This window comes from Rhamphochromis sp. 'chilingali' (assembly GCF_963969265.1).
Source record: "Rhamphochromis sp. 'chilingali' genome assembly, chromosome: 5".
Classification (NCBI taxonomy): domain Eukaryota; kingdom Metazoa; phylum Chordata; class Actinopteri; order Cichliformes; family Cichlidae; genus Rhamphochromis; species Rhamphochromis sp. 'chilingali'.
Genome location: NC_137932.1, coordinates 11541731 through 11563552, shown reverse-complemented (window position 1 = coordinate 11563552; position 21822 = coordinate 11541731). Strand labels below are relative to the sequence as shown.

Below are 21822 nucleotides of genomic sequence, written 5' to 3'. Positions count from 1 at the left end.
TACTCGCAGAGCATCTGGTGTCACTAACTGGTGAGCAGTGGGCTGGCACTTGTCAGTGGTTGGCAAGTGTGAGCAGTAATCAGGCATCCAGCTGTGTTGCTCTGCCAATAGGGACTTCTGTCTGCTTGGCTTTCTGCCTCACAGAACAATGTCACACACAAATAAACACACTTATACTCAAACATGCATGCGGGAAAGGGAGGAAGTAGCATTTAAAACTGGATAAAGAAAACTAGAGACCTTGATAGTCTCTGACAGATGGCGGATGAGACTGCACATAGATCCTAGCCAAGGCGACACTAAAATATAAAGTTAAAGAAACATATTTTTTATGCATACACAGAGCGAACAGCCAATTTTTTTTTTTTTTTGAAAATCCACCTGATTTTTGTTTTGATTATGTCATCTCTCATACAGGTCTTTGTGACATCAATGAAGGCTCGGCTACATCGGAGGACCGCTGCAAGTCGCCTACTTCAGGTAACATATCTTTCAGCTTGTCATTGAAAGAGAGGAGTGGCGAATATAGCAGAAATAACAACCAAACAGTAAAGCAGTCAGAAATATACCTAGAAAACCACTTACGTGTGCTGGGAGGAAGATTAATGTTTCAAAATAGCCTTTACGGTTATTAATGTTGTAATGAAGTTGTTGCTCATCAAACTTGAACTCTAGAAGTTTCTTCTTTTTTGAGTCATTCACGTGTTTGGCTTCATTCAACCTCTTTCTTTAAAAATGCACTGTTTCAGTTAAATATTGCACATTTATGGATTTATAATAGTTTTGCCATATGTCCATGCTTTTTTCTTTTTTTTTTACCACTTTGCAGAGTTGAAAAAAGGGGAATACGTCATTTATAATCTCACTCTGTATTCTGAAAAACTGGGTTACATAGGCTGTAAATGCATCCGGGGACTGATGGTAATTCACTGAGGCTGCTCGAAATTATGGGAAAACCAAACTCTGCATTCTGGTAGAGAAACCTATTCATTTACATGAATATTAGTAGGAAAAGGGGCTTCACATATTCCGTAGCACTGAAATTCCATGCTTTTTGATACTCACAAATATATTGCATGCCAAGATTCTTGATTATTTTTAACTTGGATTTCGATAAGGGTGCGTCTTTCAACATTTCCCTGTGTCCGGATGCAGTGTATTGAAGCAGATTCGTCTAAATGTATTGCCAAATTAAGCAGTTTTTGTGTGTATATGACATTTAGACAGCAAACTCAATAGAATGTACTAGAACAAAAACACAATCCACTTTATGCTGCACTATCCCACCTCTGATTTTAAATATTCAGCCTTTTGATGATCTACTGCTTTGTGATATGCAGGAACAAGATTCCCCGTTGCTCTTTTACTTGCTTCCATCTTAATCTGCGTCATTAGTATTTCATCTGAAGGCGCTTGAAGAGAGAACAGCCTAGGTTTATCTCATTATGGGTAACTTGGCATTACCACGATGAAAATAAGGAGCTTTTTAAAAAGGTCAGACAGAAAACAAATCACAGAGTCTGCTTGCTGCTGTTTCCAGGTATGATGGCTGTCCCAGTCTCTGTGTCTGGTGCCACCAGACTGTGATGTGATACATCTGTCTGCTTTGCTATACTCATGGGACAGGGAGAGAAAAAGAGTGCTTTCCTACAAAACTCTCTTTGTAATCTAGGTTTTAAGTGTGAGCCAGTTTGTTTTAGATTTTTGTTTATTTCCTCTCTCTGTCTCTCTTTGAGTATTTGTGGTATGAATTCTGCAGAGGAATAATGTAACGTTTGTAGGATGGCTTGTTTTAGACTTAAATACAGTGTAAATGTGGATGGCCTGGCTTGAATTATTTCCCAGTTCTTTACATTGTACGAGAATAATTTACATCAGAAGACAGGATGTCTTAGTGAAATCAGTGTTCCTTCAAAAAGAAAGGTGCCATTGACATTACAAGCCAATTTCTGCTCAGAACAAGTAAGCACATCTGTGTTTGGTTGATTATTTCTTTGTTTTAACTATGCTTGGCAGTAAATCTTGGAAAGCCTGTTTATTTCCCCTTAATTGGTGCCACATTTGTAAGGAAAATGCATTTGTGGGTTGAGCAGCAGAGTATGGGTTGTGCCACATTTGACTGATCTGGATAGAGCCACAGGGCAACTTTAAGCTGGTGTTCCATAAAACCATTTTGAGTGAGCCTTAGTACAATCTCCAAATTGAGGGCCAACATCCATATAATGGGGGATTTCCAAATGCATTTTCCTTACAAATGTGGCATCACTTAAGGGTAAAAAAACTGCCTCTCCAAGATTTTTTGCCAAGAAGCATTGTTACAACAAAGAAATAGTTGACCAAATAAATATTTACTCAGTTTTTGTGCTAATACACACACGCACTGGGGTAATGGGGTAAAAATGGGTGTTTTTCTAACTGCGCATTTACTCTATTTTACTCCTCCCTCCTCCCCAACACCCTCAAAAGTCTTGATGTCAAACAGCAATCTACACCAATTCTACAATGGAGGTGGTAGAGGAGGTAAGATTGGGCAAAAATGTCTATCAGAGGCTGTTTAGGCAGGAAAAAACGTGGTCTAGATTTGGTGCCCCTGTTTTGTTTCCCTTTTTTTCTTTTTGTGGAGAAAGTGTCTCTGTCTTCCTTTGTCCATACTCACCACAGTGGGAAGAACTAAAGTAGGGAACAGAGAGCTGACGTTCCTCTATACTCCTGGGTTAGCTTCTATTCAACTATCTTTGAAGCCACTTTGTATTTTAACATAAATGAGTATTCTTCATTTGAAATGACAAGATGCTCATATTTGATATTTGAGCACAGAAGAGTAATATACGAAAACTATATTCTAAGGATTCAGAGCTTGTGAAGCAAAAGCTTACCTGGAAGGACGGTGGGACTGCAGTTTTCTTGAGACACCTTACTTGTCAAATATACTGTACATATTGCATGCTACATGTATGTAGCACGAGTGTCATATTGTAAATGTGCCTGCATCTGATACTTGTCCCAACTAATTGTACGAAGTTTGATGATACCATTGAACAGAGAGCAATTCGTCTGTCTGATTTTGTCTTTGTCCAACTTCAGTGTGTGTTGATAAAACTTTGTAAAAGTACATTTAAACTAAGTGAGCAAGTCAAAAAAGAGGATTAGCAAAGGAAGGATTCGGTATCTCATACAAGTGACAGTGAGTAAGTACAATATCCACACCAATCAGCGACAGCATTAAAACCACCTGCACAAATTTCTTTTGGTCATTGTGATGACATAGCAGCCCTGACTCTTTAGTGTCTCACATTTTGACAGTGGAGCCCTCTGTTGATCAGGCTTACTCAGGCACATCCCATGGGTATTGGGAGTTCAACATCTTGGGCTCATTGACATGCTGCTTGAGCTATTGCTGATCACTTTCTGCACTTCTGGGGAGGCCTCTGCCTTTCAGGATCGCTGTTGCCATGTCCAATACGCTTGATTTCCAGCAAAGTGTAGGGTGGGTGAAACATGCCAAAGTAACGTCCACGTGAACATCAGGAGGCAAAGTTTGGGGATTGCTGTCGTCATGTCCGATATACTTGGTCTCTAGCAATGTGAAGGTGGGTGAACCATGCCAAAGTAACGTTCACGTGACTGTTGAGAGCCAGCTTTTCAGAGTACAAGATAATTGTTGTTAACAACGTCTCGTAAATAGTTTTAATGTTGTGGCTGCTTTGTTTGTGCTGGATTATTTGTCTTTGCTTAGCCTGGTCCGGAAACTGATGTTGTCCTCCTGAGTCCTTTTAACACCTGATTATTCACAGTGCAATATTTTTACAATATCCCCAAAACCCACATATGTGAGTTCAGTATTTTAGTTTAGCTTAAAAAAATCTTGATAAAGTCAATAAAATTCCCCCAATTTCCAGCATACTAGAGAACAGAAATCAAATCATCTGGATAAATCATGCATGTATGGATAGCATATGCACGTTTTGGGCTCTAAAAGTTGGTCTACACCTTCATAAGTACCGTAGACGGGCAACAGCAAGATTTTATGTTCTCCACTTAGCTTAAAAAATAAAACGCTAATGATAAAAAGCCAAAATAATCAAATTCAACTCAAATACTTGAAGGTATTACGAATGTTGCAGTTTTTTTTAAAGGAACTTGTATGGATTTCTTTATGTATTGTTTCTGGCAGTTTAAATTGCAAGACAGTCATAACTCTATTACCTGAATGTCTCATTTTATCGTCCTTCTTCTTTTTCCTACAGACAGAGAAAATAATATTTAGGACTTTCATTCACTGCTATTTATATTCACTCTTCTGAAAGATGGAATGCTTTACAAACTAGTACTGAAAGTATATAACCAGCAGCAGGTTTAACCATCCTTTTCACTATGTTTTCTTCCATCTCTGGTTCATTTTTTGTTTCTTGTTACTTCCTTCTTCTTGCTGCATGCTCCTTTGGCATGAAGGTCCTGAATGGCCGTGCAGTTTTGACGTGTGTCTTACCTGTCCTGTCTTTCAGGGCATTGTGCAAACAGACGTCACCTCTTTTGTTTAGTCTGTAACAGCATGCCTCTGTGATACAGAGGGTCGTCTCTTAATCCTTATGCAGTGTCTCCTCCTGTCTAAAGCATTTTGGCTCTCCTATTCTATAAAACAATCCCTTGGCACTTGTTCAACAGTCTTCTGTCATTTTGGTGTATTTCAGGTGTGTGCACAGTCCTAGTCCAATGCTAGATTAACTAGCTTTGCATGGCATCGTGTGTTAGCTTAGACATGTGTTTGTAAAGAGGGATGTTCTCTTTTTTCCAGCAAAGATGTCACGGAAATTAAGCTTGCCTACTGAGCTAAAGCCAGACTTGGGTAAGCCTTGACTTCGTGTCTCCAAACAATTTGTATGAAATGCAATATACTTTTCTCGCTCTGACTGGACTCCATCACTTTACATTAGTCCAGTTTTTTTTCTGGTTATTAGTCTCAAAATTGGCAAGCTGTGCAACTGTTCTCTTTAGTTTGCATGCATCAAAAGTAGCACTGATCTGAACTGAATTAAAATGATTGAACTCAATCAAATTGTTGGAAATGAACCCTTGCTCACACTTCTTTTGACCATGGTGGGGGTTAAAGCAGAGGTCAGTGGTGCTAAGCTAAACTTTTTACACCCCATCTCACTCTAAAGCTTTGTGTAACTTTTGCAGCTTTTCTTTTCTCTTGTGTGTTTTTCATGGCTTTCTTTTCTCTGTCTGATTGGTCCTTCAAAAAAAATAAAATAAAATAATATCAATACAACTTTTTTTCTGTACAACCGTCTTCCCAAACATGGAATATTGTTAGGTTTCATGGGTTTAAAATAAGATATTCACCTGTATGCTTGTTTAATGATCTCAGTGTTATGCACATTTAACTTTCGTAATGTGCCAAACAGCTGGTTTATTTTATAGTAATAAAATTGTGTTAAATTGATGGCTCTTGTATAATGTAAGGGAACTGCAGTGATGTTAAATCATCAACAAATAGGTCTTAAATGATGCTGCTCTGTTAAAAAAGGCAATTCAACTTATGAGATCTGTTTTTCCTAGAAAGACAAGACCACTAACTATTTACTTTTATTTTGCCACTAGCTGTTAAAAGTGCGAGTCGACTTTCTTTCTCTCAATTTCCAGTATCTACATTATCAGTACTAAAATCAATCATTTATAAACAAATAAAAATGCTATTACTGGTATGCCTTGAATTTGCTTTGAAAAGTGTAAATCCATTTGCATTTAACTTCCAAACTCTTTCTTTTAAGGCAGTAAGAAGCTAGTGATTGTTATGTTTCTATTTTTTTCATTATTTATTTATTTTTTTTAGCATATTTTGTGCCAACTTCTCCATTGTCTGTCTTGCAATAATACTTTTTTGCAGGTGCTTTACCTCTCTGTTTTTTCTCCTTACTGTCCTCCTGTCTGTATGCCCGCCGCGGGGTGCCAACCCATTAGACCACCGGGACAACTCTTTCAGCCGCTCACGCTCGTCCAGTGTCACCAGCATCGATAAGGAAGCACGAGAGGCCATCAGCTCATTCCACTTCTGTGAGACTTTCGCTCGGAAGGGGGACAGCATTTTGACACCCTGCCTGTATGTGGGCACCTCCCTGGGAACTGTCCTGGTTCTGGCTCTCACATTGCCACCCGCTGGAGAGCAACGGCAACTGCAGCCAGTTATCCTTTCACCTGCCGGTGGGTAAAGCAATCTCAGATGGGAGGGAGGGAGGGAAATTAGAGTGTGAGAGGTTTTTTTTGTTTTTTTTAACGGCAATAAAGACCAAACTTGGCAACCCACTCTGTAAATTTTAAGGAAAAACAGTACACAATGATTTTTAAATGTTTAAGTGAAAATGGACCAAAAATGGTACACATAAATACAGTATGACCAATTTATCTCTGCTAATAGGCTACATACCAGAGGCTTTTAAGGTGGCTTTAATCAAACCATTACTTTAAAGTAGGCACTTTAGTCATTTATTTACTAATTACTGACCTTATGACTAATTCCAAAAGTTCTTAAAATAGTTGTTTTAAATATACGGTGTGATCATATGCAGATCATTGGATTATACTGTTTATCATGTGTATATTTTAGATTTTTCCTGTTTCTCAAAGAAACGAATTTCATATATTGTTCTACTTCTGTGTGTAAGTTTTTAGGCCTGCCTCTTCTTCTTCTTTTGTCCTCTACTTGTCCTCTACTAAACTGCAGGAGTGTCTTAAAGATATAAAGGATATGAAGGCCTTGATAACTTGTAATTTCCTATCGATATATTCAGTCAAAACTTTAGTTTTTGTATTTAAAAATCTGAGGCAGCCAGTGTCTAGCCTGATACTTATTTTGAATGGCATTATCTCGGCGTCCATCACTGAACTTTGGAGTCATTTTTCACCAGAACACACTAAGCATTTCCAAAATGCAGCAGTCCTCTGGAAATATAATGTTCCAATAGATTTTTTTTCCTCCTGTTCACCAGGTATGTTGGTACGGCTGAAGGGAAGCATCTTGCGGATGGCCTTTATAGACTCCACGGGTTCTCAGCTGCCATCTGCATATGAGCCTTGGTATGAACCCAACGTTACAGCAGACGGCGAAGAAAGAGAAAAAGTCCGTAAGCGCCGGCCCGTCTCAGTGTCCCCTTCCACCTCCCAGGACCTCAATGAGAGCCAGTATGCTGTAGTGTGTTCAGAGAAACAGGCCAAAGTCATTGCCCTTCCTTCCCAGTCCTGCATCTATAAACACAGTATCACAGAGACCTCCTTCATCTTACGGGCAGATGTGGTGCAGATGAACCAAGGCATGTGCGTGGCTTGTTTCTGTGCCAACGGCCACATCATGACCCTCAGGTAAGGCTACATCTAAAGTCAGGCAATGTTTCAACCAATACATGCAGTTAGAATTAAGAATGTTTGCTCTCCCCTCTATCATGCATGGCATGTCTATATATTTATATACATGAACTGGAATTGACTTAACAAAAGAAGCAGGAGAGCAAATAATTTTGCTCATATTTGTGCTTGTTGCAAAGACTTTCCACACAAAATCTGTAAACTGTGTACAGCGAAAGCTGCCATATGGTAAGAAAGAGGACAGGTACATACAAAAATTGGGGTCATAATTTAATTTGGTCATAATTTGCACCTGTTCATCGAAATCCAGAGGTGTTTTTTTTATAGTATACAGACTTTAATTAGTTCAGATCTTAAGTTCAGATTTTTTACTTAGAATCTGGACTTTGATTTTAGAAATAAAATTTTTTTCCAGACTGAATTTTCAGAATTCGAACTTTAATCTCAGCATTCTCACTTTTTTTCACACTTTGGACTTCATTTTTAGAATTCAGACTTTGTATCATAATACAGGCTCTTTCTGGACTATGTTAAAAGCAAGGATAAAGTGCCAAACACCAGGCAATGCTGGACATTTTATTAGGTACACTTTGCTTTTACTGGTTTGGAAAAGTGTTTGCCTTTAGAACTTCCTTAATTATTCATGTCCTAGATTCAGCAAGATGCTGGAAACATTCCATCTTAAGAGCTTTTGGTTTTGGTCCATATTGGAATTGGCATCACACAGTTTGACCAGATTTGTCGGCTACACATTTATGACGTGAATCTCTCATTACACCGCTCATTGTCATGTTCAAGAAACTAGTCTGATGACTTGAGCTTTGTGACAGGGTGTGTAATTCTGCTGGAAGGAAACAACAGAAGATGGTTACACTGTGTTCATAAAGAGATGAACATGGTCAGCAGCAATGGTCAGGCAGGCTGTAGCATTTCAGTAATGCTCAGTTGGTACTTAGGGGTCAAAAGTGTGCCAAAAATTATCCCCACACTATTACGCCCCCACCATCAGTCTGAAACATTGATATAAAGCACGATGGATCCGTGCATTCATGTTGTTTATGCCAACACCTGATCCTACCATCCGAATGTCGCAGCAGAAATCATGACTCGTCAGACCAGGCAACAATTTCCAGTCTTTTATTGTTCAGTTTTGGGCTACAAAATATAGCCTTGGTTTCTTGTTCTCAGCTGACAGGATTGACATCCAGTGTGGTCTTCTGCTACTGTAACCCATCTGCTTCAAGTTCAGCGTGTTGTACATTCAGAGATCTTTCTCTGCATAACTTGTTTATAACCAGAGTTTGTTTTTTTTTAATTTTTGCAAGTTACTCTTTCCTTCCTGTCAACTCAGACGACTGCTGATCTTGGGTTATTGTCTAGTTTCGTCTGTCCGGCAAAATCTCACTAGATCAGCAGTTTCTGAAATATTCAGACCAGACAATCTGACACCTTTTTTCCCATTCTGATGCTCAGATTGTATTTCAGCAGGTCTGACTGTCTATGGATTTGCTGCACATCTTGGCTGATGAGTTATTTGCCTTAACAAAATAGTATACCTAACAAAATGGACGTTGAGTTTAAATAATTAGAGTTCAGAGTAGGTCAGAAACTTTATTGATATTGTTTCTGTGCCTCCCATACAGTGTGCCAGGATTGAGACCGCTCATGGATGTGAACTACCTACCTTTGACAGACATGCGGATAGCCAGGACTTTCTGCTTTACTAACCTGGGTCAGGCCATGTACCTCTGCTCCCCCACTGAGATCCAGAGGATCACTTACAGTCAGGACACTTGTGAAAACCTACAGGTGAATTAGCCTTCTATATACAGCACTACTACGTGTTACTATTGCAAAACAGTTTAAAATCTCTGCATGGCTTGGAGACACACATTAGCCAACTAAGTACCTAGGCTATTTTGTTTTGGTTTGTTTATACCTATAAGAAATATTCACGTATTAAAATTAACCTTGTCTCTATGGGTAACAGACAGGAAGAATTTTGAAATACCATAACCCTATATTCCTATTGTCATGCCAGAATGAGATTTTGAAAAACTCCTGCCAAACTCCCTCTATCTAATCAAAATTCACAAGGGGGATGCTGAGAGGATGGCAGCATAAGTTTGCAGCTCCTGGTAAAAACTCACAAATAAAAGTGCTGAAGTATTTTTAATCATTAAACTGTGGAATAAATGTCATGAACGGTGGGAGAAGGTCAAGAAGACAGGGGAGCCGGCTAGAGGAGACAGCCGGAAAACAGCATGCAAGGTGAGCATGTGGAAGGAGAAGGGGCTAGCCACCTCCACTCAGGCTTCCAGGACATCATTAAAGAAATTCACTCACTTAAGGCAAAGTTCAGAACTGATTTTGTCCCACTGAACAAAGACATTAAACAAGAAATGAAGGTAGAATTCCAGACATTAATATAAAACTGACAGAAACAATAGGTGAGGTAGCTAGCTATAAGACAAGACTCAAAGAAGCTGCAAAACACTTGGAAGAGATGGAAAGTTGGAACATGGCCACAAAAGATGCATTAATTCAGTCACTGTAACAAAACTGGCTGCCCTAGAAAAATGTATATTGTCCAGTAATGTATATTATCAATGGATCAATAGGCCTAATAGAAGGTTCTGAAGGAAACTCTGTGCTGCAGTTTGTGGAACACTTGTTGAGAGCTGAGCTCTTTCTCCCACCAGACCCTGCTCTGAATATCCAGCGGGCACACAAAGCTCTGACGCCTAAGCCTGGACCAGGAGAAACCTTTATATTGTCATATACTCACTTACTGCCTGTGTCATAGCTAATGAACACAAAACATCAATAAATGAATGCAAGGAATGGAGTTAATCCAAAGTAGCCTAAGTAGTTTGAAACTTGTCTCACATAAGTTGCGTCCCTGAAATAACTATGGGGAACTGAGTCATCCATGGTGAGAACTATTCTATTTATAACCGTGTCCAGATTTTACTGCAGTGTGTCTCACAAGCTAGGGACTTGTATTATTGGGGGATAGCCCTCCCTCTGGGAGGCGCTACAGGAGCCTCCGGACTAAGACCACCAGGTACCGGAACAGCTTCTTCCCCACAGCTGTCAGACTCCTGAACTCTGCCTCCTGACATCTGACCCACGTTAACTCATGGACTGAACATACACACACCCACAATGGACAACTGTACCCTCAAACACACAATAATAACATGGACTGAACCACCACTCACAACCACTAGCACTTTATGTAGCCTCTGTAGAAACTATCTACACCCTCACTTATCTTAACTGCACTACTGTATAGCTCTGTGTAAATAATCATTCTGTACATTCGATAATCTTTAATTCTACAACTGTTTACAACTTGCATAGTTCACATTTCTGTATAGCTGTATATCTCAGATTTCTGTAAAGTTATTTATTTCATATTCTGTATAGTTTTTCATATTTATATCCTGTTCATAGCCTGTACATAGCTTGTACTCACTACAGCCTGTACATACTTATAGTTATAGCATATTCACAACATACTTCATACCGTGTACATTATAACATACCATAATAGACCCATTTCTGTAATATACTTACATATCTATACTATTGCTAATATATATTGTAATATATCTATATCACTAAAGCACTTCTGGATGGATGCAAACTGCATTTCGTTGCCCTGTACCTGTGCATGTGCAATGACAATAAAGTTGAATTCTATTCTATTCTATTCTATTCTATTCTATTCTATTCTATATGTCTAGTATATATATATCTTTATCTATATTTATACATTTTATATATGTATTTATAAAATGTGTTAATATTTCAGGAGATGCTGGGTGAACTTTTCACACCAGTGGAGACACCGGAGGCCCCCAACAGAGGGTTCTTCAAAGGCCTGTTTGGTGGCGGTGCACAGTCGCTGGACAGAGAGGAACTATGTATGCCGAATATGTATCTGATGATATACATACAGTATATTTCTGTCCTATATGTACCATCACTTCATGCTTATCTGTCTTTTCTTCCTTCGATCAGTTGGTGAAGTAACAGCTGGAAGGGCATCGCGAAGTCTGGCCCAGCACATCCCTGGCCCAGGTGGCATTGAGGGGATGAAGGGAGCTGCCTCTGGTGTGGTTGGTGATCTGGCACGTGCCCGGATAGCACTAGATGAAAGAGGCCAGAAACTGGGTGAACTGGAGGAGAGGACGGCCGCCATGATGGCCAGTGCAGACTCTTTTTCCAAACACGCCCACGAGGTGAGCAAAAGTGTCAAGAAGGACGTCGAGCTTGAAAATTCATACCCACAATTAACAGAGCGACGATGTGACATCATGAATGCTCACTGTACATTAGTGCTACTAACAAACAATAAACAATGAAATTAAATGCTTGTGACCAGTCTTGACCCTCCATAAAATATTTTACACAGCAAAGCAGTTACTGTGAAATATTACATGTAATACCTGACACTATTTAACCAGTAGAGGGCAGTATGTAACCAAGAAACTTACTCAAATTGTAGATTTCTTTCAGAATGGAAACGGTTTCTAAAATTATGTGAGGGCCCCTGTTCTTTACAGTGTTTGACTGACCAAGTAAACAAAATTCAAAATCAAAGCAAATTCATATACATTCTTACATAAAATTAACTTTATCAACAGCAAATGGAAGTGGTTTTAGAGAGAGACGTGATGGTTTTGTGGTACTGCCCGATCATTTGGACCATGTTCCCATGACTACGTGTTCTTTGTTTCCAGATGATGCTGAAGTGCAAAGACAAAAAGTGGTACCAGTTCTGATTGGTGGAAGGGGTGGAGTAGAGCTCTGTGGACACCATTGTCTGATTGACCTCCCTCATCTGGCTCATCTGGACTCACCGTGACCCCTACCCATCTGTCTGTCCCTTCATCCGTCCCTCCAAGCCTCCTTCACTGAGACACTTGGGGATTTTCTTCCCTAGCACAACGATGAAACACTGTACTTACCTCAGTCTTGGGGTGGAACTGAGGGGTAGACAGGAGAGGAAGACGACCTCAGAGGGAATAACTTAATAAATGGTGTCTTCTTTTTATGTTCTTGTCTCATTGTTTATCTCTGTTCAGCCTCTCCTCTGAGGTAGCTGACTGGCCCATGCACCTGAAGATTCTTCACTCTCATTTGCCAAAATGTTCTTTACTGTTGTCTCTACTCTGTACCCTCGTGGCCAATATTCAAACTGGTTAAAAAAAAAAAAAAAAGACAAATGTGTAATGAAGAAGCAAAGACTTCAAAAAGTTATTAAAATGTACAAAAAAAAAAAAGTAAATACATCATTATATATACATAGATCTAATAAATGTGCAATGCTGTATCCACTTCCAAGTGACAAGTACAAAACAAAGGGATAACTCATCGGGGAGATGGAAGCGGGGCGCGAGGGCCGAAGGAGGCACCGTTGGAGAGGTATAAGAAGTGCTGCGATAGCGATGTCTCCTCTATGCAGAGGGTCGCAGGGATAACTCATTCGGAAGTACACTGGATATTTCATCATCTTGCTCAATCTCTAGACTCACCTCTGTATTTGACAAACTTTCAAATCGTTACCGTGTGTGTGGGTGCGTGCGTGAGAACGTATGTGCGTGCGTGAATTTCTTTTCTCGCCATTCCTCTATTTGTTATTTGTTGGGTTATTTGCTCCGTCTGTATTATGATCATTATTGTTAGTAGTAATATTATTGGAAAAACTCTTATTTTTCTATTGTTGTGAAAGTGGATGATATTTAATTTGTTGAAAAAGAAAATACATTTTGTGACTTTTGTCTAACAACTGAAATTAATTTCTCCTTATGAAAAGGGCTGGAATCTATAAGGAGGGCAAGGATATAAAAGGCATATTTGGGACTCAGTAACATGGTGACATCAGCTTTTTTTTTTTATTATTCTAAAAGAGAGAATGTATGAGCCACACACATTTATTCCTTTACTGAAAATGTAATTTAATCACTTAGCAGATGCAATGTGAGCTGCCTCCCACTTGCTCGCTCTGTCTCCGATGTCACGAGCTCGGTGGTTTGATGAAATCAGCGTTAAATACACAAATAGCCAAGTATCAGTATTGGATTACATACATTGCAAGCATAAATCCTAACAGTAATCATACAGGTGGGATAAAAACAAGAAAATGGCTGAGTAATCTTTCAAAGGGACATATTTGAAACTTTTTTCGTGTATTTTTTTTAAAAATTTTTCTGTGTTTTGCTCACACTTGTCTGTACGTGTGATTCCTTTTAATATTTACTTACTGAGGTGGAGGAGACAGCTGTGTTTGGTGTTATCTTCATTATTATCCTGTTTCTATTTTCCATGTTTGCAGTCGAACTCAAATGTGATGTATCTGTCTGCCGGGCTTTTAACCTTTATTTGTATATAAGTAAATAGTTTGACAATCTAAGTGGAAAGTAAATGCCGAAGTTGCTCAGGCAACAAAAGAGGAGACAGGCCATATTTTTTTCTGACGCCAAAGAATTGCTTTACCTTTCCCATTGCGTTGTCCCATAGCATTTGGCCGCGAGTCTGGAAACCACACGGTACATGTGAATATGTGTTATCCAGTTTAGATATATCACCCTTGTCACTTTTCAGGGTTCAGGAAATGGAAAGTCGCAAAGGAACTCAGCCATTTATAACACGATGGATCATAAAAATCACTATCATTCCACCACACCTCAAATGATGTTTATGGTATTCATCTGTGTGAATGGGTGTATTTGTACATCTTCTCTGTCTGTATGTAAGGTTATGTTCATGTAAATGAAGTGATATGATTTATTATATTTTGTTCCGGTTGTTTACTCATTGCTGGTGATGTCCTAGTTCAGGTAAGTGTGGACAAACTCAAACCACCAATTAAGTAAAAAAGGAAAAAAAAGAGGACAAGGGTAAGATAATGTGTGATAATATGTGAGGACGACCTCTAAATTTTGGTTTAATTTAAAAGTCCTTCACTTGTCCTCTGTATTCTCTCCGTTGGTTGCGCAGCTACAGGTGTGGCCTCCTGTGTTTCCAGTAAGCATTGTGGTGTGAATGTTGGCTGGTTGGTCTATCTTTCGCCCCTAAGCTTAAAAAGAGAGACAAAACGAAGTACTTCAGGAAAAATAGCTGTTTTAGCTACAAGTCAGCCCCCCACCAATATCCGTTTGATGTCTTTCCCTTTAATCCAGCTGTTATTTCTTTGAATGTTATACTTGTTTTCCCATCTTTGAGTGAATTTGATTTTTCAGCCCATGTACTACAGTATGCAGTATTCCTACCTGATATGATCCACACTCAATAAGAGGGAGTCCTGTCTATCTGCCATATGCCATCTTCTGTCCTCGATTCAACAGTTATCAGTGGGTTGCAGTATTTTTCTCATTGTAGCCAATTTTCTTGTACAGTTTTATGCAACTTTCACATGGATGTTTATGACTTTATCTGCTGCCACAAAAATTTAGAAATTCTGTAGATAGAGATTACTGTGCAATGGAAAATAAAAGTCGAAAATGGATTTTTGTCTTCGGTTATTAAACAGTTTCTGTTTAGCAGAAAGAGGAATAAAATGTTGGAGTATCTCAACGACATGCAGGCACACTGCATATTCAGTGAAATACAGTTAGATCATGGAAAACTGGTTTCATCACAATTTTATCCCAACATTAGATGGCAGTAAATACACATGGTTGCCTCAACAAGCAATACTGAATAAATAGGAAAAATGCAAACAGTGAAAGGGCGATCCTACTAGTTATTATTAGCAGGTTTAATATTTGACAACTTGCAAATAAAAGATTAGTTTTTACAAAAATAAATACATATATTCATCAGTGAAGCAGAAAACTGCCAAAGCTACATAGTAGTAATGAAGTTATATAGTAGTTTTCCTTGTTTATTAGTTTTTTATTTATACTCCAAGGCTCCATTTCCTCAAACATCATTGTCCTGTACTGAACACAGCAGATTCCCACATGTGCTCACTTGTGATGCAGACAAGGAGGGTTAATTTATTTATATATTCATCTTGGGGTAATGTACAGGAAGTCACCCCAAGTCTGACTTCTGTTAAATGTTTTATCTCACACGGGGAGACGTCCACTAATATTTACTGTAAATACCTTACAGTTGGCCTCTAGATAGAAACAGACCTCTTGAATCACAGATGCAATCATCCTAATCCCTATTATCTGTAAATTCATACTGTATTTACAAAGGATTACGATGTGGATCAATTACTGTGAAAATCAGAGAGGCTACCAGCTTAGCTTATGATTTCCCGTAAGAGTACAAATTTACAGACTGTATCTCTGCGTTGCCGCTTGATGCTTCCGGGCATTACAGTGGGGCAAAAAAGTATTTAGTCAGCCACCGATTGTGCAAGTTCCCCCACCTAAAATGATGACAGAGGTCAGTAATTTGCACCAGAGGTACACTTCAACTGTGAGAGACAGAATGTGAAAAAAAATCCATGAATCCACATGGTAGGATTTGTAAAGAATTTATTCGTAAATCAGGGTGGAAAATAAGTATTTGGTCAATAACAAAAATACAACTCAATACTTTGTAACATAACCTTTGTTGGCAATAACAGAGGTCAAACGTTTACTATAGGTCTTTACCAGGTTTGCACACACAGTAGCTGGTATTTTGGCCCATTCCTCCATGCAGATCTTCTCGAGAGCAGTGATGTTTTGGGGCTGTCGCCGAGCAACACGGACTTTCAACTCCCGCCACAGATTTTCTATGGGGTTGAGGTCTGGAGACTGGCTAGGCCACTCCAGGACTTTCAAATGCTTCTTACGGAGCCACTCCTTTGTTGCCCGGGCGGTGTGTTTTGGATCATTGTCATGTTGGAAGACCCAGCCTCGTTTCATCTTCAAAGTTCTCACTGATGGAAGGAGGTTTTGGCTCAAAATCTCACGATGCATGGCCCCATTCATTCTGTCCTTAACACGGATCAGTCGTCCTGTCCCCTTGGCAGAAAAACAGCCCCATAGCATGATGTTTCCACCCCCATGCTTCACAGTAGGTATGGTGTTCTTGGGATGCAACTCAGTATTCTTCTTCCTCCAAACACGACGAGTTGAGTTTATACCAAAAAGTTCTACTTTGGTTTCATCTGACACATGACATTCTCCCAATCCTCTGCTGTATCATCCATGTGCTCTCTGGCAAACTTCAGACGGGCCTGGACATGCACTGGCTTCAGCAGCGGAACACGTCTGGCACTGCGGGATTTGATTCCCTGCCGTTGTAGTGTGTTACTGATGGTGACCTTTGTTACTTTGGTCCCAGCTCTCTGCAGGTCATTCACCAGGTCCCCCCGTGTGGTTCTGGGATCTTTGCTCACCGTTCTCATGATCATTTTGACCCCACGGGATGAGATCTTGCGTGGAGCCCCAGATCGAGGGAGATTATCAGTGGTCTTGTATGTCTTCCATTTTCTGATGATTGCTCCCACAGTTGATTTTTTCACACCAAGCTGCTTGCCTATTGTAGATTCACTCTTCCCAGTCTGGTGCAGGTCTACAATACTTTTCCTGGTGTCCTTCGAAAGCTCTTTGGTCTTGGCCATGGCGGAGTTTGGAGTCTGACTGTTTGAGGCTGTGGACAGGTGTCTTTTATACAGATGATGAGTTCAAACAGGTGCCATTCAAACAGGTAACGAGTGGGGGACAGAAAAGCTTCTTACAGAAGACGTTACAGGTCTGTGAGAGCCAGAGATTTTCCTTGTTTGAGGTGACCAAATACTTATTTTCCACCCTGATTTACGAATAAATTCTTTACAAATCCTACCATGTGGATTCATGGATTTTTTTTTCACATTCTGTCTCTCACAGTTGAAGTGTACCTCTGGTGCAAATTACTGACCTCTGTCATCATTTTAAGTGGGGGAACTTGCACAATCGGTGGCTGACTAAATACTTTTTTGCCCCACTGTATGTGTGACTAAGGTCAGGTAGCCGTAGCTGGAATTAATGTGGACAAAATAGCTCAGAGACGAAACTAGATAAAGTAATTAGGTTAAAGAGTAATATAGTGATAGAATATCTTAATCTTTTGCGGCTAGAATTGGTAATAAAAGGACAAATGATTTATAAACCAACAAACAACGCTTATTGCAGTTCAGATATTGATTGCTGGCTAGAGGGATAAAGCAGACTGTGATTGAATGTTGCCTTCTTCTAGCTGATTAATGCCCAATCTAACTAAAAGCAGAGACACTATAGTTCAAATATTGGGAAAAGCAGAGTTTCCTGGAATAATAACAAATGAAGATACACCACGGACTTATAAACAAATCCATATGTGAAATTTATAATTCCATAAAACATAAATCTCTGGAAAAGATAACTGAATGAATCTATTACTTTCTCTTGCCCTTTCTCTTCCCGTGTATTGAATAGGCTTTATGGTTCTTCCCGTCTTTGCTTAAACAGAATTATCAGACAAAGTGGTGCCATTTTATTAGGTAAGAGAGCTTGTGTTTTTCATCACAGATAAGCTTCTGTGGGTGTGAGAGGCTGACAGGTGAATTAAGGGGAGAGTGGAAGAGGGAGACAAAGAGGGAAATGTGGTAGGTAAGGAGAAAAAAAATAGTTGATTTGTTCAATTTGGCTGAAGCCATGAAGAGAAGGTCACTGGGGAGAAATGTTTGTTGTTGCGTACTGTTTGAACTACTGACTGACTGAGATATAGGGTCAGGCAATCCACAGCTAAGCATGCTGCTCAGCAGATGACATGTGCGTGAGACTGTTGCCGTGGTGACTGGAAGCGTGAATGACCTGAGCATCGCCTGCACAGCAGGGAGACTCAAAATGAGTATTTTGTTCTAAAATATCATCAAAAATGTCATCGATAAACAACCAGTTGTTTAAGGATTATTTATCAAGACTGGTTTGATCAGATAAGCGCCCCTTTTAATTGCATTAATCACAAGCTTTTGAAAGTACTTGAGAATATGAAATACTGCAATAGATATATTTTTTAAAGCTAGTTTTAGTCCAATCATGTAACAATCAGTAGGTATCATGTTCTTGAATGACTGTGCCAACAAACATGTTACATCACTCGGACAGTTAACATGTTGTTTCATTCTGTTCCAAGTTGTAGTAACATCTGTGAATAACTACTATGTGACCTCTCAACTTTTCAGCTCTTAAGCTTTCACCTTTCAATCTTATGGCTCAACAAAGGTGACATGAACTAAACCGCTGCACTTCTTAGATCTTAACTTCTATCACAGCACAAATATGCAGCACACATACATAAATTCAGTTGCTGATACCGGTGCTTCAAGTTCTCCCAACTATAATCAGCATAAGAAAAAGACCATTTCTAGAAATGCATTCTAAACAAGCAACAAGCCTGAACAGACGTTTTGACAGAAACATTTCCTCATATACAAAGAAGTCACCTCATATGTCTTTATATTTGGCTTCCAAGGAAACAGATTTCCTTTTTATCTTTTTGAATTTGGTCTTCAGCAGTAGTTCGACAGGGTTTCTGAACCCATTTAAAAGTTGTTCTTTTGACTTTGACTGCTCTGCCTTTTCACCTATGTTCTCCCATAATCAACAGCTTAGCAAATCATCAATTTTAAAAGATATCTTTGGGCAGTTACTAGCAGTCTGTCATAAAAGCACACTATATTTTCTTATTCCAATCTAAAAGAAAAGATTTTGAAAAGCATAACAGTATATCTTCCACCAAGAAGGCGAATCCCAAAGATCAGTTAGCCATAACCTTGACCTATCTCAGCATGGCACGCAGTGTATTTTTGAATCTTGAATCTGGAACTCATGTTTTTAATAAATAGAGAAAAGTCCAGCGAGGACATAGGACCTGAGAGATGCAGTTGATCCATCTATTATTCACTGATACCTCATCAGGAAATCTCAATGCAAGGGTGGCTGAAAAGAAGCAACGTTTAAAGAAGGAAATGATCTCAAACACACTGCCAATGCAGTAAAAGCACTTGGATAGAAAAACACACAGTGGAACACTATGAGTCATGGATAGGCTTCCCCACATGGGAGGAACTATTGCTAATCACTGTTTTAAGGAATTAAAAGAATGCTTGACTGAGAGAGTTCAGGCTTTATTGAAGAATAAAGGTGGTCATGCCAAATATTAATTTTCTTCCTTCCATTCATTCCTACACCTATTTCCATTTTTCCTTAAAAAATTAAAGAAATAAGATGTTGGCTCAAGACTTCTGCACAGTACTGTGGAAAGATGTGGAAACAAAATGTGTTCAGTGTTTCAATGTCTTTGTTAGTAATATAGATTTGTTAGCTTTCAAGTTTTGGGGTTTCTAAATAAAAAAAAATCTTATATTTTAAACAATACCCATTGGTCAGTGATGGTGACAGAAATCCATTAAAGCAAAGCATCCCTTCCTAATTTGTTTTAGAAATTTGATATGAGAGTCAGTACTGCATTAGCAGTTCACGTCCCCATAACAGTTCTCCCTTACAGGAAATAAGTGCTGGAAGGATCATATTTGGAAAGGTAATGAGCATCGTGACTCACTTGATATTTCTAGACTGTTTTGCTGTGTGGGGGGGAAAAAGGAGAAAATGTGCTGCAGACTTCTTGTAATTATCTGTGTGATTTTTTTTAACCACTTTTCACTTTTCAGTTGCTTCCTGAAAAAAACAGCTCTTGTGATGAAGAGAGATATTTCAAGCTCGGAGTCCTTGCTTATTTAAATACATATGTTACTGTTTTGTTTCATCTGTACCGAGTTAACATGCAAGCAGAAATGTGTTAAAAAGGATCATTAGCTTCAGTCTGTCAAGCTGAGAAACATCTGTGTTCGGAGGTAAACTGAAGATCATCTTTGGGCTGGCCCTGTGTACGTGTGTGTGTCTGTGGGCTTATGTGTGCGATGTGCCTGTGTGCATGCATGAGTAAAGGGAAAGAAGGGGTGTCGTCGACACGGGTGCGGTTGAAACTCTGACCTTTTAATTTTAAAAAAGGCTCCAACTCAGTGCTTCTTTCGACAGAGTGAAGGGAGTCTGAAGGGAAGGCTCAGTGATGAAGCTGTGCAGTGTGCCACATGCTCAGCTGGGTGCTTCTGAGACAAGATTTCGGTCCCACAGGGCCACAAGACCCCGTTTTATTCATCTGTTGTCCACTTTCCTTCAGATGTAGACCAACTGTTCGAAGAAACTAAAGTAGAATAAAAGTGTAAACAGCAAGTCCTCCTCTTTTAAACCATCTCCAGAGAGGCAAACATGCAAAAGGCAAAGTTATGGAATGCACACCAAAACGAAATGGCCACCATCCAAAACCTCAGCCTGCGTGACCAATTTGTGTTTGCTGTAATATTTAGTTTTAAAATACCGCAGCTCTATTAAGCAGAAATGAGTGATTTATGTGTGTGCATGATTCAAACAAGCACTGAAGTGAGGTTTAATCAATTTACTTCTCTGAGTCACGAAAAAAGGATCAAATGCTTGTTCCTAGAAAGCAGAAAACGGTTATCTCTTGTTTTCCAAAAACATTCCTACACTGCTACAGTTCGTGTAATTAGTGCCGTTATTTCATATCCCACAAGTAATTAAACAGAGGTCCAAGTTTCCCTTTTGTGGCTTTTTGTTCAAGGATTCTTTTTGTGAATATGTGAAATCCTCGAACATTTCACTTGTCAGAAAATGTAATGCTGTTTAGAAACATGTGGCTTGGCTTCTCCTGGAGCGGATCCATTTGAATATGCAGGGCATGCTGTTTTCCTGCATAAAGGGAATGAAACTTTAATAGCTGGTTTGAAAGCAGCTGAGCTGCTGCAGTGGCTAGCACCAGATCATTTCACTACATGCCAGTTCCATGTTAGTTCAGCAGTTAACCCATAACTGCATTCAAGAGAGTTTCCAAAGTTTCCTCCTAATTAAAAATATAGTAAAATTTTAGGGCTTCATTTTAATTATCTTCGAATGAGGATTAATTAAAAAAAGAAAACATTCGGGAAATCATACACATGCCTGATATGCTTCAATGCCCACACATTTTTTTCCTCCACAAACTAATGGGCACTCAGGTGAGACGCACTCAGCCCTGGACCATCTGGCAACCACTTTCATGTGTCCTGGTTACAAAAACAGATTCATTAAAGGTTCCATATTGCAGAGAATGACATTTTCATTTTTTCCTTTTGATCATAAAGCCTTAAGTGTTATATAAATATTGTGAAAGCACAAAATGCATGCAGCCCATATTCACAAACTATGACTCTAGACGTGAAACATTGGAAACACTGGACTTTTAGAAGGAATCCAAAGTGGCCAGAGAGAACTCACACAAACCCCACACAGATAGACCCCAACCGAGTCGTGGGTGGGATCAAACATGGGACCTCCTTGCTGTGTGTGCTTATCATCACGTTTACAATTTTATTTGTATAGTGCCAAATCACAATCACAGTTGCCTCAAGGCGCTTTATATCTTAAA

At 39.3% G+C, this 21822-nt stretch overlaps 1 protein-coding gene across 3 annotated transcripts in view; it reads left to right on the top strand.

Annotated features, from left to right (window-relative positions):
• stxbp5a (syntaxin binding protein 5a (tomosyn)) overlaps positions 1–14849 on the top strand; it is a 105065-nt gene extending 90216 nt beyond the window's left edge. The window contains exons 20-28 of one of the 3 annotated variants that reach the window (XM_080882165.1): positions 418–480; positions 2467–2520; positions 4796–4846; positions 5923–6204; positions 6990–7359; positions 9006–9171; positions 11183–11294; positions 11392–11612; positions 12114–14849. In XM_080882165.1, coding sequence (XP_080738291.1) covers positions 418–480; positions 2467–2520; positions 4796–4846; positions 5923–6204; positions 6990–7359; positions 9006–9171; positions 11183–11294; positions 11392–11612; positions 12114–12155 — 1361 coding nt within the window. In that variant the 3' untranslated portion in view covers positions 12156–14849. The remainder of the gene's footprint in view (positions 1–417; positions 481–2466; positions 2521–4795; positions 4847–5922; positions 6205–6989; positions 7360–9005; positions 9172–11182; positions 11295–11391; positions 11613–12113) is intronic. The other 2 variants (XM_080882166.1, XM_080882167.1) reach the window with 2 other exon arrangements.
• The last annotated feature ends 6973 nt before the right edge of the window (positions 14850–21822 follow it).